Source organism: Panulirus ornatus, chromosome 50 (assembly GCF_036320965.1).
Source record: "Panulirus ornatus isolate Po-2019 chromosome 50, ASM3632096v1, whole genome shotgun sequence".
NCBI classification, from domain to species: Eukaryota; Metazoa; Arthropoda; class Malacostraca; order Decapoda; family Palinuridae; genus Panulirus; species Panulirus ornatus.
In genome coordinates, this window is record NC_092273.1 from 7774275 (window position 1) to 7793918 (window position 19644).

The 19644-nt window shown below is 46.5% G+C and overlaps 1 protein-coding gene across 1 annotated transcript in view; it reads right to left on the reverse strand.

The window, feature by feature from the left end:
* LOC139764715 (uncharacterized) overlaps window positions 1–19644 on the reverse strand; it is a 98961-nt gene that overhangs the window by 76053 nt on the left and 3264 nt on the right. Inside the window, exons 2-4 of the mRNA XM_071691602.1 lie at window positions 6081–7363; window positions 2849–2972; window positions 787–2069 (exon numbers count right to left, since the gene is read on the reverse strand). Of these exons, the coding sequence (XP_071547703.1) occupies window positions 787–2069; window positions 2849–2972; window positions 6081–7363 (2690 nt within the window). The remainder of the gene's footprint in view (window positions 1–786; window positions 2070–2848; window positions 2973–6080; window positions 7364–19644) is intronic.

A 19644-nucleotide genomic window follows, 5' to 3' on the forward strand; every position in this document is an offset into this window, starting at 1 on the left:
CAACTGTCCACAATAGCTTAGTCTATGTATATCTCAAAAGGAAAAACCTTAATTCAAAGCGATTACCAGAAAAAGGAAGTAAGAGAGATATCACATCACTTATGAGCTATATTTACCTGAAATACATGCGAAAAACAGTTTAAAAATGCAAAAAAACTGAAGGCATAAAGCGGTGGTGGTGTGGTCTTGAACGTCGGCGTCGATCCACGTTTATAACCTCCTGTTAAGCAACAACTCCCTGTCAAGCTGCGCACTACACACACACACACACACACACTCCACAACAAACCATACCACACGAGCAACACAAACCGTCATGCATTACAGCCAAGGGCAGAGGTTACCATGCAGTAATTGCGCTACAAAAGCAAGGCACTCCACGCAACACCCTCCTGAAGCAGAGGGTCTCGAGCTGACCTCCCAAGACGAGGTCAAGCGGCCTACAATACAGGCTTAAATACAGAGGGAGTTGTCCTCCCTCATGCAGCACACTCCTGGTACTCATCGCCTCGGTCACCGATAGTTTGCGTGACCTCCGCGTGGGGCGCCTTGGGTCACCTGGTGGGAGTGAGGGGAGCACACAAAACTCTCTAGCCAACATGCACGTGAAAAAATCAGTCGACATATCCTCAAACGAGTCAAGTCGCTACCTAAGTTGGCAGTTGGCGTTGCGAGCATGTACAAAATAGCGAAGACTCCGCCCGGGCTGATGTCCAGTACTGCAGCACACACCATGCTAAGGTCATACACGACACCCGGACGGTGGACATTCCCCTCTATTGTTACCCCTTTGAGTGAGTCTTCCGCTGTCGGGGCCGTCCGTGTCACCCGGACCGCTTCCGTCGTATTCTCTGCTGACGGCGTTCTTGGCGAAGTTGTGGACGCCGCCGCTGCTGCTACTGCTATTTCCCACAAACCTGCCTCTGTTGTCGCCTGCTGCCGCCTGTCTCGGGGCGTGGCCTGGAGACGCTCGGTTGCGTCCAGATCTGACTTCGAGCAATCGAGGTATGAGTGAATTTCCATCCTTCGACATGCGGCGCGGAGCAACAGGCGTTTCGGTTTGCTTGGTGATCTTTGCACTGCGATGCCGGCCGGACATCAAGTTACTATTGGTGCTACCCTTGCCCTCCTGATGGCTCTGGTTGTCTTTGAAAGGTCCAATGCTCGAGGACTCTCGGTATACATGGCGGCCGCTTGAAGCTGTACTTCTTTCTGTCGCATGGCTGAAGGAGGTAGTACTACTTCCTCCTGAGGATTTCTTGACATCGGAGGAACTTCTGTCGATGAGGTTACTTCTGTTTTTGATCGAGCTGCGTCGAACTAACCTGGTAATGGATGACGGAGTGACAGATTCGACGAATTTCTTCATCCTGGACGTCTTATTTCCCAGGGTGGAGGAGGTCTTGTCCGTTCTACTAGCCTCTGACTTACTTTCGTCATTTCTCCTAGGTGACTTGAGATTACTGGGAGGGTCGGTTGGGGTGGCGCTGCGTCTAGACCTCTCACTTTTGCTGAGGGGACCGACTCTCGGCGGCGTTTTGATCGAAAGGGACGTGTGGTGCCTGGCGAGGCCAGCCACACGCGGAGGGTTGATGACCCGAGTCGCGTTGCCCACGCCAGAGGAACTATTCAGCTTCGTGAGGCTGTCAGCACGTCGAGGTGCTGTCAGCTTGCTGACGCTCTTACGCGGCGACCCTGTCGACTTTGAGGAGCTACTCCACCCTAGGGAGACGTTATCATGTCTTTGGGTAAGACGCTTACTAGGGGGATCACCTACGGGTTTGTCCCGACCCGGTGGCTTGATGACGGTGGATGTGGCGCTCCTTGGCCCCAGGCCGCGCCTGAGGGGCACCCGGCTTCTGGAGAGGCGGTTGGCGGCGTCCATCGGCGTGGCGGCCCCACCAGTGACGAGGCCTCTGGCACCGGGTCTCCTGCTGCTGGTGCCATCCCGGGAACCCTTCCTCCCTGACCCGGCGGTGGTGCCCGGGGGTTCCTTGGCGGAGGTACCGCCATCTTTGTCAGGCGGGTCCGGGGAGCGGCGACGGACTGGGGAGGACCGCGGGGTGTCGCTGCGACAGGAATAACATTGTACTCCACATGTTACCTGCCCATATACCTGTCTGTACATATAGTGGCCTAGTACACACACACATACACACACGCACATAGTACATATAAGTAGTTACACAGTACATAATGAGTAATAATAGGGTGTGAATAAGTCCACAGCGGCTCTGTTAATCTATAGCCCTCCAAGGGGCTACAGCAGGCCAGAGCAGATACAGAATGAGCAATCAAGATGGTGAGAAAGGCAAAAAGGTATTTCCCTAATAAGGATGATAAGTGATATAATAGGGGAACTTTCATTTACAAGGAAAGAGGACTGGGTGAACTAAATGCCCACGGAGGCGGGGAAAACATGGAGGTACAAGTTTCTCGAATGTATACGAGGGAACTTTTCATACCGTCACGCCATCGAGCATATGAGATCTTGAAGGAGGACGAGACAACACCGCTTTACTCGGTACGGAAATATAACACATCAGACACGAAGCACCTTCATGACAAAGTGATCATATAGTACATTATTTTGACCATGTTTTGGAGGAGGATAGCAGAAGAGGATCAGAAAAAGCACAGGTCCCTGAGAGGATATACAATCGAGGCAATTATACAGAGGCGACAGAGGTCTTTGAGAGAGTAGGCGGCCTCACCCTACACTTGAGGCTGCCTGATCACTTAACCCTCAGCCCTCTGGCATGAACCACCACAGCTGTTGTCGATAAGATAACCTTCCCACTCCACTGTCCACATACCATACCGCCTCACACATTACCCCTTCTGTCACTTCAACACTTGATACGCTGGTGGTGTAGCGGGGAAGCCACTGATAACCTTGTCGTCGTCTCCACACACTGGGAAAGCCTGATAACGATGACCCGAGCACCTAGTGGGGTCAGCCTTGTCAACACCTGCCATAACTCGAGAATAAAAGATATTCATAACGAGAACTTGTGCTACACTGCATGAGGATGAGTTTGACAGTTATCATTACTTTTATATATGAATTTCTCGTACGTACCTTCGCTAAAATCAGAACTTTTTCTGTTATATGCATGACAGATACATCTGATGCAAACGAAAGATTAAATCTCTTAAATACTCGTGTGTAATGATGCCTTGAATATGCGATAGTCCTCTTCAACACGACCACACGTTCAACGGGGTCACACCTTTCACCATAATCCCAATAATACATATATATATATATATATATATATATATATATATATATATATATATATATATATATATCATGGCAGATCTATCTCGAGTGTCACCTGTCGAGAGAGATCCTTGGCCTGTCTTGCCCAGACCACCTTACATGAGTCCTACGTAAGATCCAGTTGTATAACCCGCTCCGACGGGTCCAACTCCGTATGCAAGACTGGCACTTGACACCGGGCGTGACACTCACGGGTTAACTACATGACACAAGAACTCGAGATCCACCTGGAGATGTTTCAGAAGTGTCGCTTTAGGGGAAGAGCATCTCTCTCTCTCTCTCTCTCTCTCTCTCTCTCTCTCTCTCTCTCTCTCTCTCTCTCTCTCTCTCTCTCTCCACTTAAGGTTGAGAGGAACCTGGCCAAGGTCGAGACTGGTCGATGTGAGTCTCCCAGCTCGGCCTATTTTACTAGTTAATCCCAACGCCGCCCAGGATAACACGCCTCCATCATCATCCCATGTGTTTATATATATTTTTTGGTGATGACTGCAGTCTTAGTTAACATATCTCGCTAGCCACCAACCGTACCATGTACCACACACACCACCAACTGTACTATGCACCACACACACCACGAACTGTACCATGCACCACACACACCACCAACTGTACCATGTACCACACACACAACCAACTGTACCATGTACCACACACACCACCAACTGTACCATGTACCACACACACCACCAACCGTACCATGTACCACACAAACCACCAACCGTACCATGTATCACACACACCACCAACTGTACCATGCACCACACACACCACCAACTGTACCACGTACCATACACACCACCAACTGTACCATGCACCACACACACCACCAACTGTACCACGTACCATACACACCACCAACTGTACCATACACCACACACACCACCAACTGTACCATGCACCACACACACCACCAACTGTACCACGTACCACACACACCACCAACTGTACCATGTACCACACACACCACAACCCGTGCCAAGTACCACACACACCACCAACCGTACCGTGTACCACACACACCATCAACCGTACCATGTACCACACACACACCACAACCCGTGCCATGCACCACACACACTACCAACTGTACCATATACCACACATACCACCAACTGTACCATGTACCACACACACCACCAACTGCACCATGCACCACACACACCACCAACTGTACCATGCACCACACACACCACCAACTGTACCATGCACCACACACACCACCAACTGTAGCATGTACCACACACACCACAACCCGTGCCATGTACCACACACACACCACAACCCGTGCCATGCACCACACACACACACACACCACAACCCGTGTCATGTACCACACACATACCACAACCCGTACCATGCACCACACACCGCCAACCGTGTCATGCACCGCATCAACTGCATCGTTCGCCTAAGGGGACTGCATGCGGGATTTTTCCTAACCTTCCAGCGTTCATGTAACAAGAAATCCAGCTTTGTGCTCAAGCTCACACCAGGGCGACTTAAGCTTATCTTCCAACAGGCTTTCTTGTATGTGACTCTCAAAATTACTGAATATGAAACGAAGCAGTAAATCTTCTCTCTCTCTCTCTCTCTCTCTCTCTCGGCATCCACTGACCAGGGAGTTATATTACCTGTACTACCCACCCAGTTCTCGGAAGGTTTACTGACGCCTGCACAGTAAGCCAGCACTTCAGGGGCTGTCGAGTTTCACCCCTCTGGCCCCAGGTTCCTGTCTTTTCATTCTGTCGCATCCACACGCTGAGGTGCTGGCTTTCGGTCCACAAAAATAACAGTCCCACCACCCAACAGATAATACTCAACTCACACAGCTCGTTCTTCACAACTCATGTATATTCCTGCGATAAGCGCTACGTGCTAGCCCTGCAGTTTGGCAAAATCCCGTCGTAATCACTCCAGTGTCCCCTGTCTCACTCCCATATATATATATGTATATATATATATATATATATATATATATATATATATATATATATATATATAGAGAGAGAGAGAGAGAGAGAGAGAGAGAGAGAGAGAGAGAGAGAGTCACAAGAAGATAATGGGGAGATGTTCCTTTGCAGGTGGGGCGACGGGCGACCACCCGGTCATTGACGTGTCGGCGGCAACCTAGCGACGAGTACTTCCTGCGCACGGCTAACGTCAAGGGCCAGACAGTGCCTTGGGAGGGACCACATTCCTTCACCACCACGCGCGCCGGACTCCGGGAGCCAAGCTGGCCTAACGTCATCCCATGACCTTCCTGACACACACACACACACACACACTCCACAACAAACCATACCACACGAGCAACACAAACCGTCATGCATTACAGCCAAGGGCAGAGGTTACCATGCAGTAATTGCGCTACAAAAGCAAGGCACTCCACGCAACACCCTCCTGAAGCAGAGGGTCTCGAGCTGACCTCCCAAGACGAGGTCAAGCGGCCTACAATACAGGCTTAAATACAGAGGGAGTTGTCCTCCCTCATGCAGCACACTCCTGGTACTCATCGCCTCGGTCACCGATAGTTTGCGTGACCTCCGCGTGGGGCGCCTTGGGTCACCTGGTGGGAGTGAGGGGAGCACACAAAACTCTCTAGCCAACATGCACGTGAAAAAATCAGTCGACATATCCTCAAACGAGTCAAGTCGCTACCTAAGTTGGCAGTTGGCGTTGCGAGCATGTACAAAATAGCGAAGACTCCGCCCGGGCTGATGTCCAGTACTGCAGCACACACCATGCTAAAGTCATACACGACACCCGGACGGTGGACATTCCCCTCTATTGTTACCCCTTTGAGTGAGTCTTCCGCTGTCGGGGCCGTCCGTGTCACCCGGACCGCTTCCGTCGTATTCTCTGCTGACGGCGTTCTTGGCGAAGTTGTGGACGCCGCCGCTGCTGCTACTGCTATTTCCCACAAACCTGCCTCTGTCGTCGCCTGCTGCCGCCTGTCTCGGGGCGTGGCCTGGAGACGCTCGGTTGCGTCCAGATCTGACTTCGAGCAATCGAGGTATGAGTGAATTTCCATCCTTCGACATGCGGCGCGAAGCAACAGGCGTTTCGGTTTGCTTGGTGATCTTTGCACTGCGATGCCGGCCGGACATCAAGTTACTATTGGTGCTACCCTTGCCCTCCTGATGGCTCTGGTTGTCTTTGAAAGGTCCAATGCTCGAGGACTCTCGGTATACATGGCGGCCGCTTGAAGCTGTACTTCTTTCTGTCGCATGGCTGAAGGAGGTAGTACTACTTCCTCCTGAGGATTTCTTGACATCGGAGGAACTTCTGTCGATGAGGTTACTTCTGTTTTTGATCGAGCTGCGTCGAACTAACCTGGTAATGGATGACGGAGTGACAGATTCGACGAATCTCTTCATCCTGGACGTCTTATTTCCCAGGGTGGAGGAGGTCTTGTCCGTTCTACTAGCCTCTGACTTACTTTCGTCATTTCTCCTAGGTGACTTGAGATTACTGGGAGGGTCGGTTGGGGTGGCGCTGCGTCTAGACCTCTCACTTTTGCTGAGGGGACCGACTCTCGGCGGCGTTTTGATCGAAAGGGACGTGTGGTGCCTGGCGAGGCCAGCCACACGCGGTGGGTTGATGACCCGAGTCGCGTTGCCCACGCCAGAGGAACTATTCAGCTTCGTGAGGCTGTCAGCACGTCGAGGTGCTGTCAGCTTGCTGACGCTCTTACGCGGCGACCCTGTCGACTTTGAGGAGCTACTCCACCCTAGGGAGACTTTATCATGTCTTTGGGTAAGACGCTTACTAGGGGGATCACCTACGGGCTTGTCCCGACCCGGTGGCTTGATGACGGTGGATGTGGCGCTCCTTGGCCCCAGGCCACGCCTGAGGGGCACACGGCTTCTGGAGAGGCGGTTGGCGGCGTCCATCGGCGTGGCGGCCCCACCAGTGACGAGGCCTCTGGCACCGGGTCTCCTGCTGCTGGTGCCATCCCGGGAACCCTTCCTCCCTGACCCGGCGGTGGTGCCCGGGGGTTCCTTGGCGGAGGTACCGCCATCTTTGTCAGGCGGGTCCGGGGAGCGGCGACGGACTGGGGAGGACCGCGGGGTGTCGCTGCGACAGGAATAACATTGTACTCCACATGTTACCTGCCCATATACCTGTCTGTACATATAGTGGCCTAGTACACACACACATACACACACACACATAGTACATATAGGTAGTTACACAGTACATAATGAGTAATAATAGGGTGTGAATAAGTCCACAGCGGCTCTGTTAATCTATAGCCCTCCAAGGGGCTACAGCAGGCCAGAGCAGATACAGAATGAGCAATCAAGATGGTGAGAAAGGCAAAAAGGTATTCCCCTAATAAGGATGATAAGTGATATAATAGGGGAACTTTCATTTACAAGGAAAGAGGACTGGGTGAACTAAATGCCCACGGAGGCGGGGAAAACATGGAGGTACAAGTTTCTCGAATGTATAAGAGGGAACTTTTCATACCGTCACGCCATCGAGCATATGAGATCTTGAAGGAGGACGAGACAACACCGCTTTACTCGGTACGGAAATATAACACATCAGACACGAAGCACCTTCATGACAAAGTGATCATATAGTACATTATTTTGACCATGTTTTGGAGGAGGATAGCAGAGGAGGATCAGAAAAAGCACAAGTCCCTGAGAGGATATACAATCGAGGCAATTATACAGAGGCGACAGAGGTCTTTGAGAGAGTAGGCGGCCTCACCCTGCACTTGAGGCTGCCTGATCACTTAACCCTCAGCCCTCTGGCATGAACCACCACAGCTGTTGTCGATAAGATAACCTTCCCACTCCACTGTCCACATACCATACCGCCTCACACATTACCCCTTCTGTCACTTCAACACTTGATACGTTGGTGGTGTAGCGGGGAAGCCACTGATAACCTTGTCGTCGTCTCCACACACTGGGAAAGCCTGATAACGATGACCCGAGCACCTAGTGGGGTCAGCCTTGTCAACACCTGCCATAACTCGAGAATAAAAGATATTCATAACGAGAACTTGTGCTACACTGCATGAGGATGAGTTTGACAGTTATCATTACTTTTATATATGAATTTCTCGTGCGTACCTTCGCTAAAATCAGAACTTTTTCTGTTATATGTATGACAGATACATCTGATGCAAACGAAAGATTAAATCTCTTATATACTCGTGTGTAATGATGCCTTGAATATGCGATAGTCCTCTTCAACACGACCACACGTTCAACGGGGTCACACCTTTCACCATAATCCCAATAATACATATATATATATATATATATATATATATATATATATATATATATATATATATATCATGGCAGATCTATCTCGAGTGTCACCTGTCGAGAGAGATCCTTGGCCTGTCTTGCCCAGACCACCTTACACGAGTCCAACGTAAGATCCAGTTGTATAACCCGCTCCGACGGGTCCAACTCCGTATGCAAGACTGGCACTTGACACCGGGTGTGACACTCACGGGTTAACTACATGACACAAGAACTCGAGATCCACCTGGAGATGTTTCAGAAGTGTCGCTTTAGGGGAAGAGCATCTCTCTCTCTCTCTCTCTCTCTCTCTCTCTCTCTCTCTCTCTCTCTCTCTCTCTCTCTCTCTCTCTCTCTCCACTTAAGGTTGAGAGGAACCTGGCCAAGGTCGAGACTGGTCGATGTGAGTCTCCCAGCTCGGCCTATTTTACTAGTTAATCCCAACGCCGCCCAGGATAACACGCCTCCATCATCATCCCATGTGTTTATATATATTTTTTGGTGATGACTGCAGTCTTAGTTAACATATCTCGCTAGCCACCAACCGTTCCATGTACCACACACACCACCAACTGTACTATGCACCACACACACCACCAACTGTACCATGTACCACACACACAACCAACTGTACCATGTACCACACACACCACCAACTGTACCATGTACCACACACACCACCAACCGTACCATGTACCACACACACCACCAACCGTACCATGTACCACACACACCACCAACCGTACCATGTATCACACACACCACCAACTGTACCATGCACCACACACACCACCAACTGTACCACGTACCATACACACCACCAACTGTACCATGCACCACACACACCACCAACTGTACCACGTACCATACACACCACCAACTGTACCATACACCACACACACCACCAACTGTACCATGCACCACACACACCACCAACTGTACCACGTACCACACACACCACCAACTGTACCATGTACCACACACACCACAACCCGTGCCAAGTACCACACACACCACCAACCGTACCGTGTACCACACACACCATCAACCGTACCATGTACCACACACACACCACAACCCGTGCCATGCACCACACACACTACCAACTGTACCATATACCACACATACCACCAACTGTACCATGTACCACACACACCACCAACTGCACCATGCACCACACACACCACCAACTGTACCATGCACCACACACACCACCAACTGTACCATGCACCACACACACCACCAACTGTAGCATGTACCACACACACCACAACCCGTGCCATGTACCACACACACACCACAACCCGTGCCATGCACCACACACACACACACCACAACCCGTGTCATGTACCACACACATACCACAACCCGTACCATGCACCACACACCGCCAACCGTGTCATGCACCGCATCAACTGCATCGTTCGCCTAAGGGGACTGCATGCGGGATTTTTCCTAACCTTCCAGCGTTCATGTAACAAGAAATCCAGCTTTGTGCTCAAGCTCACACCAGGAAGACTTAAGCTTATCTTCCAACAGGCTTTCTTGTATGTGACTCTCAAAATTACTGAATATGAAACGAAGCAGTAAATCTTCTCTCTCTCTCTCTCTCTCTCTCTCTCTCTCTCTCTCTCTCTCTCTCTCTCGGCATCCACTGACCAGGGAGTTATATTACCTGTACTACCCACCCAGTTCTCGGAAGGGTTACTGACGCCTGCACAGTAAGCCAGCACTTCAGGGGCTGTCGAGTTTCACCCCTCTGGCCCCAGGTTCCTGTCTTTTCATTCTGTCGCATCCACACGCTGAGGTGCTGGCTTTCGGTCCACAAAAATAACAGTCCCACCACCCAACAGATAATACTCAACTCACACAGCTCGTTCTTCACAACTCATGTATATTCCTGCGGTAAGCGCTACGTGCTAGCCCTGCAGTTTGGCAAAATCCCGTCGTAATCACTCCAGTGTCCCCTGTCTCACTCCCATATATATATATATATATGTATATATATATATATATATATATATATATATATATATATATATATATATATAGAGAGAGAGAGAGAGAGAGAGAGAGAGAGAGAGAGAGAGAGAGAGAGAGAGTCACAAGAAGATAATGGGGAGATGTTCCTTTGCAGGTGGGGCGACGGGCGACCACCCGGTCATTGATGTGTCGGCGGCAACCTAGCGACGAGTACTTCCTGCGCACGGCTAACGTCAAGGGCCAGACAGTGCCTTGGGAGGGACCACATTCCTTCACCACCACGCGCGCCGGACTCCGGGAGCCAAGCTGGCCTAACGTCATCCCATGACCTTCCTGACACACACACACACACACACACACACACACACTGCAGGCCTCCTCTCCCTCTGTGTGTGGCTTGGTAGAGTACAGGTAGGGGTGTAGTATACAGGCAGGGGTGAGCAATAAGAGACACCGTCGTACCCCAGCGTCGTTTCTCGTACTCACGAGGCCGTAGCGTCGTGGTCAAGGGTAGTAAAGTTTGGCTAGATTTAAAGGTCGAGGCGTTGTGCTCAAGGGGTCGCGTCGTCTGGCTCAAGGTCGTGACGTGGTGGTCATAAGTAGCAACGACGTACGCAAGAGACGTAGTGTTGATCTTAGAGATAGCCAAGTCGTGCTCATGGGTCGTAGCGTCGTACGTAAGGGTCATATTGTACTGCTCAAGGGCCGTACCGTTGTGTTTAAGGGCCGCAACGTCGTGCTCAGGGGTCGCATCCTCACTAACGTCCAGCAGGGGTTACCTGCCACTCATGAATCTCACTAATAACCAGTAACGGGTCACGTGTCACTCACAAACCCAAACAATGACAAGTAGGTCACCTGTCACAGACAAACGTAACTAATAACCAGCAGGATTATCATTATCATTATTATCATTATTGATCATAATAATAATAATAATAATAATAATAATAATAATAATAATAATAATAATAATGGTAATGATAATAATAATAATAATGATAATACTAATAATAATAATAATAATAATAATAATAGTAATGATAATAATAACAATAATAATAATAATAATAATAATAATAATAATAATAATAATAATAATAATAATAATAATGATAATAATAATGATAATGAAAGCACTGTGGAGTATCGACTACAGTGCAGAAGCCATGTGGGAAACCTGGCCCAGCATATCTGTGGTCACCTCCACTACTTCACCTCCATGCACACCACATGACCCCTCGGGGGTACCAGGCAAGCCTGGAGGTCACCATCTGAGCCCAATGACCTTCCTCAACTTCACTGAGAGTGGTGCTATTATCTTGTTTACATTTACCAAATAGCTACGATCCAACGGGGTTAGAGTTACGAGAAAAAAAAGACCATGTTTCATTGTCTGTATTTATCATCACAAATACTTGATGTATTTCGAGTCTGAGTGGGATTAACTGATAAGGATTTCAGGAGAAAGCTCCGAGATGACCAGGTTATTGAGGCCGAGATGCGTGGGGGAGCCGACTCAAGAGCCTAGCAAGGGGTTCAATATTACAATATCGAAACTGAAGGCCATTCAAACGCATCTCAATACACTTACGGTGAAATGAAACGGTAAAATCCTCGAGGGATTAAAGTAAGGGAAAAGGAGGTTGAAGGCGTGGGGATGGAGGTATACTATAGCCGGCACCATGTCAAGAGTCCCAGGCGTGGGACGGGAGCCTAGCCTGAAACAGAGGCCGGGCGCCAACCTGCGGTCGAGAGGCAGGCGGCGCGCGTTACATGACATAGATGTTGCAGGGTCTCATGTTACCGGGAAGATGTGACGTACAGATGTGGGTGAAGGATACGTATACTAGGATGAGGCGGGCGCTGGCTGAGTGACCCTGGGTGAGGCTGACTGCCTGACGCACTCACCATGTATACACCTCATAGGCGAGTCGTGCTAGTCGTCACTCGACCCAACAACGTTCGGGGACCAAGGTCTTTCTAGAGTATTGCTAAACAAGGTGCAAAATAATTGGAATACCAGCTATATAATAATCACTGTACTGACAATGGATAACGAAAAATGGGTCTCATTTGAATTTGATATTTAACGGACATTCTTTTATAAGAAAGGCGGCTTGGAGTGTAATTGGGAATTCTTTAAGGTTTAGATAATGCAATTCTTAAACTATGACCATAGTGCTCGTCACTCTCCCTCTGGTCTTGTGGTCAGGGGGAGTACACTCTTTAAAAGGGAAGGTGTACACAGAAGTACACTCCCATCCATAACCTGGTCCTCATCCACCACTTCGGAAAAAGATACTGCAACAAAGTCGCCTCCGTCACTTCCCCCCACCTGAAATCCCTCGTCCCCATGTAGCAGCTGGACACCACAGCCACATCATACCTATTCGGGCTTGTATGTACACCTAAAAGAACAGCCTTATTCCACTCAATGTAATCATCACGTAATCTTCACTAACCAGCACACTACAACCTAATGCTTGAATAATGACAACCTGTTTAACTCATCCACCACATTCTAAGACCATCTATATTATGCACATTTTCTGTATTTTCATACTATCATTATTATTGTTTTAAAATCATTATTATTATTATTATCATCGTCATCATCATCATTTCTACAACTGCTACCAAGGAAGATGAACGCCAGAGTTGTGCAGTCGAAAATCATCTTCACATGTATATATCTGGAGTGTCCATGAGAGGAGTGTGGGTATGTGGCTCTGGTGTGGCTGGCTGGGGATGGGTGTAGTATTACCACCATGGGAGGGAAGGGAAGGGAAGGGTTGGGGGGGAGAGGAGAGAGAGAATTGCCACCCCCCCTCCCCAGGTGAAGGCGGGGGAGGGGGGGAATCACAGCACCTGGGGAGACGCGCGGCAACACCAGGACAGAGCAAGGGCGACGGCGGCAGCAGCAGCAGCAGGGGGAACATGAACCATGCAAGGCTTATTGGGTTGGACTGTTTGACCGTGATCCTGACTCCGGAGAGGGAGGACAGGAACCTCGATCCTCTACGCGAACGCTAATCTCCCAGTCACTCATATAGATTACTCCTGTGTCAGGTGTATTTTCATTAAGACAAAGGTAATAAACTGTTATATGTATATATCATATAATGGCCCACGTGAACTTTCATATAATTACTCAAAACATGAACAGAGACATTTATCGTCAAGCACTATGATAATTCCATGGTAAATCACTTGATAATGGTGATAAAGAATAATAATAAAGCTGCTTGTCTATGGTCTCTTTTTTTGTGTCTGATGTATTTGTTTCCGCACAGCAGAGAAAGTCATGCGACTCCAGAAAGCTTGGGGTCATGACTCGCCCAACACATCTGGCAGGTCATCTGACCCAAGATCTATCCAGAGGTCATGACCCTTGCAACACAGTAGGCAGGTCATCCCATTCAGACACTCTAGAATCACGAGCCACTCAGGAGGACTGGTCATGTGACCCCAAACAGCTGGCAGTAGTCCCCCTCCCACAGTACGGCAAGAAAAATCATGTGTGTACAGTTGCCGCAATGATTTTTGTTGAAAGCAACTGTTCCACTTCTACAGGCTCGGAGCCTCAACAGCGTCAGTATGGAGTTCTGCCGCGACGTTGCTATTCTCTCTCTCTCTCTCTCTCTCTCTCTCTCTCTCTCTCTCTCTCTCTCTCTCTCTCTCTCTCTCTCTGTTTTACAGGTATTATTTCGGCCACTGCTCTCGAAAGCTGTCTACGTATGTCCCAGCTCCCATGAACCGGACCTGCTGCTGCTTCGAAGATCTGTTTGGAGACCAGCCACGCTGGGACTGACCGTTATAATACCACCTAAACTTCCTGCAGCAAAGCTGTGGAATTCTCTCGTCATTTGTCTTTCCCTCTTTAACCTTTGCATCTTCAAGAGCTGGGTTTATGGACAACTAAAGGGGCTCAAAAATTAGTTTTATTCTTTAAACCTACTATATATATATATATATATATATATATATATATATATATATATATATATATATATATATATCAGGGGAGGGGGAGGGAAGAACGATCAATGAGAGTTTGTGGAGTAACTTTTCAGGTCACCACCGCGTCTTGGAATACAAAGGTTGACAACCTCGCCTCTGTGAGGCCACACGCCAGGGGCGTTTCCAAGGGGAGGTCGGGGGCAATCGCCCCAGTTCCCCTGAGCTACTCAATAAATGATAAACTTACTGAACACTAATCATATTTAATATCTTCTTGTAATTTTTTTTTTAAATTCCTCGAAAGGAGAAATACATGCGATATCTCCGATTATCTAACTGACGTATTTCATCTACCTACAAAAACATATCAATTTGTTTTATCGAACAAAATACACATTATATTTGTTATGAGATGCTTTATGCTGTCAAAAATCATGAACAAATTTTCATTCAAAACTGGTTTCTGATCTCATAATAAATTTATTTCTGTACAGTTCGACTAATGTCAGTGACTGATTTTACAGCCAAATAACTCAAAAACCGCCAAGTTCTCTGACATAATATGTTCTCACATACCACTCTTGAGGTTTTCATCAAAGTCTTAGCGAGTTCATAATTCATCGCCCAACTCTTGACAGTTTATACGTCGCCCTCCCACCCCACTTTTCTTTGACCAAATCCTAGATACGTGCCTAGCCATTGCAGGACCCACTCTGCAAATATCAGGGTCTGATTCATGGCTTAACTTTGGGTAGAGACCCCTGAAAAATAATATTATCCACAGCACTGATGGCATGACCATCTCGCAATACGATCATCTCGGCGCGCGTGTAGTAGTTAAAGATCTGACGTAAGACGCCAATTTTCAAGTTTCTGTGTCCCTCACCTGAGCTGTAAAGAAAGTTCAGCCTACACGAGGTGCGAGTTGGATGCCTCACCTCTGCATCCACCTAGCTACAACCTCTGGTGCGGTGCATCCTAAAGCAACGAACCACGTAGGCTCCAGCCAGCCGGTAATGTCACGTCACCAAGACCACTGTGGCCCAGGATCCTACACGTTTTTCATTGAAAAATCTTTCACCTCTAATAAGAATTTCTGATTTCCTATAACAAAGATCATCGTTAATACCTAGTGACCTGATGCCGTCTAGATTCCTTTCTCTCACTTCGTAACCCGTCGCTAAGCAGCCACTCACACCAACTCGCTCTCCAAAACAACTGACTGTGGACGATATACGATCTTGTCGCCTGTGGCAGCTACTCTATAATTCTCCACGGATCTGGACGTGGTAAAAACACCACTACATCGGCCATGGCTAAGGACTTGGCTGTCTTGTTCTGGTGTACAGAGGTAGATTCATCAAAAAAAAAAAAAAAATGCAGAATACGGTAGATAAGTTTTTTCTCACTTCAGGTCCACGGAAACAGGTATAGATAGCATTTACCGGTAATCAAAGCGTGAACAGACCGTCTGTTTCTAATGAAACTCCTGGCCGACCTGTGTTGGACAATATTTCTTACGTCCAAAACTAATTACATCTAAAGTAATGGTTTACAATCACAATATTTGCACTGCAACACTTCGTTATGATTATACACCATCAAAAGCGTAAACTCATTAATCTAAGAGATAGTTCAGCACTTGTGATTTAGAAATACCCACCACGATTTCTCGGAGAAACGCTGGACATGTAGCATACAGAAACCCTGCATGTTTAAGAATTTTCAAGCCTTGAAATTTTGACGGCAACATCAAACCGACATGACAGACGCCGACCACCACATTCTGAAACACGCCTCCCAATATTTTCACAAAATTACTTCCGTCCACTCCAGTGGCTGATGGTGTAATCACATTCTGAATGCGTGAAAATAAAATCTGCTAAAGAAAAATAGTTCGGGTTCATCCACCTCTGCACCAGTCTGGTTAATTCTCGGAGTACCTGCAGGGAAATTTTTTTATGGAGCCCAGATAGGAGCAAACCACACACTGGCAACACAGTCGAGCCGGCAACCCCAGCTCGTTTCCAGCCTGTTACAAAGCTAACACAGCTTTCATGAGCTTTTTTTTCTTTTTCCCAGTAAAACTAATCTTGATGACTGTCTCGGTCGTAGATAATACTGTATGTACATCAAGGAAAGTGTCTTTATACACTTACGATTCCTTGATATGTTTGTCTTTTTGTGCACATCTACATAGATACCGACACAATGTCTACAAGATTTCACAGTGCAAATTGTGGTGAGGAATAACAGAGCAAAAATGTTTAATTCGTTCACTCGCCGCACGCAGGAATGATCATGCAAAATCGGCATCTAAAGATGCTGAAGGGCGCTGGGTCAAGACGGTATACTAACGCCTTGAAACCAATTGCTTGAAAACTCAAGTGATTTCCTAATAATTCATGATGAGACCAATGACGTGTTTTGTTACAAAAAAAAAAAAAAGAATAAATAACGAGCGATCCTGGCGTGTAACCCCTCCGGCTTTAAACTATATTTCGTGAATATATTCTTCACATAATAACATACTTTCTATGTAAAAACATCGTATACATACTGACTGATGACTTGACTCTAATAACGCACGCAATGCAGCGCTTACACATTTTAAAAATAAAGTAGCCTAGTTGGTGGAGTGGACAAGAGGGACGGGGTGACCTATATGAAGATGGAAGGATGAAAAAAGAATCAAGTGAATTGGGGCGCTGTGGTACACATCGGGCACCAATGGACTGAACCACGGCATGTAAAGCAGCCGGGGAAACCACTGAAAGGTCTGTGGGGCCTGACTGTGTATAGGCTGTGGTTTCGATGCATTTTATATGGCAGATGGAGAATGGATGAGAGCGAATGGGAGTATGTCTTCGTCTGTTCTTCGCGCTACGAATACAGACAGCTTTACGCGACAAAGACCTAGTTATGACAGAAACTACCAAGTAGGGAAGTAATGTTCTTACCGAAACTGAGATAGTCAATTTATTATCATAACTGGATGAATGATATGTGTACATTTGCACCAGACGTGTTTCTGGCCCCCACCCAGCAATCCTGGAAACTGCCACATCATATCTCATTGTTCGCTGAGAAAACATAATGCAGGTGGAAAATATTTCATGAGAGAATATAAATGTGACTTTCACTGAAATGAAAGAACCAAGAATATATGTTCTTAAAAGTTGCTTCATATTCCTTGTACTGCTTTGTTAACTCGTTCCGGCACAGCAACCAAATGACTTAAGATGCTCAAGAGAATAAGTGCAGTTACAAATGGCAAATTGATACCTTGAATCACCAATACTATTCCATGAAATCAACTGTTTCATAAAAAAGTTCATGAACACACTTTTGTTCCAAGCCAGTTCAGTTGTACTCTAAAGCAGCACGTTAGTTATCTTTAGACAATTGGAACATATTTCCTTGACACAATACTGACAATGAAATATCACGAAACATACCTTTATCATGTGTTTACAACAAACAATATTCAAATGAACATATTCATTCACCGATACAATGTTAACATGAAGCGTGTTCCTTTCGCCCGCTGATATGATACAATGAACACCCTATAGTATGAAACATGAAACGGATCAGTTGGTATGTTTATCAGGTACCCCTTTAGCACTGATCTCTTAAGATATGGCGCTGGCAAAAGTCTAAAATAAGTAATATTTTGTGAGTTTAATAAAATCATAACCATAACATGAATATGTAGTATCTCAGTCGACAATATATGGCGGTTTCCAGGAAAATAACTGAAAAAAATTCTTTACAATACTATTCCCGACCAAGAACAATATAATTCTAATTAACAATAAGATTATATAACATTTACATTATTTCACATTTGAATTTAGAACTCAATCAAATAAATCTTTAAATATATATATATATATATATATATATATATATATATATATATATATATATTCCAAATATCGGCAATGTAAGGTCCTTTCCAGAGATTCTGCTTCAACCCCACAGTTTCTTAAATTGTGAGCCCCCACCTGCTGACTTCTACGCGTTACATAGTTGTGCGTCCCCCCCTAATTTAAAGCAGGCGTCAATAGCTCACTACGTCATGGGTCCTCCACTAAATTAGGCTTGACCGGACTTTTTACAATGCGACCATTACGCAGAACACGCACCCCAGCCACGGACCTGGCCGTCTTCATCACAGCTGAACTGATCAGACCGAACTAAGGCACTACGCTGGAGTTAATTTCTCAGTTTTATCATGTGACACTACTTCAGGCAAAAATGCCCAATATATGTATATATATATATATATATATATATATATATATATATATATATATATATATATACATATATATATATATATATATATATATATATATATATATATATATATATATATATATATATTACTACCAAGAAGGCCCTTCGTCATCTAAAACATGCGGCAACCATAGCTTCAGCCATCGCCAACACTAGGCGCCAAGGCCGAGAATGAGGTAAATAAATACAGTGTATCATTATTCCTAACTATAATTCAGCGACTTATCTGCACAGCGCAACAGATGCTATGTAGCAACTTCGAAAAAGCTACTTACTACCTCATACCTATAACGTGCATCATTATCATAAGAACTACGCAAAACCACCATAACAGATGCATTTTACCGTCTTATACGCTGCGCGCCACACATGAAAATGGCAACTAACTCTTGTGCACCACAACTCAGGTTAGTCTGCTATGATGTACATTCAATGCATCATGCGGTTTCTAGACAGTTCTGCAGTGGAATTATACTACTCACTTCTGCTTTGAAACATTGGTAGTTCCGCTATGCAGTCATGTATATCTATCATGTCTCTAATACCGTGTCATTCTGACTCCAGTGCTATCCCTGTATGATATCATCTCTGTAAACATAAACCCTCTTTGTATCATTCATGTACTCTTCTAGGGTAATCCCTTTAAATGTATTCCATCCTTGGATTCTGCCTGTGCTAGGAGTATCAATTCATTTATCCTACCAATCATGATAAAAGCTAAGTCCTTTCATCATCCTCTAATGTTATGAAGTTCCTATGTACTACTGTTGTCTCATCTGTAAGTCTCCCCTATCATGTCATCCTTATTTAACCCTTCATTAACTCATTACATAATTC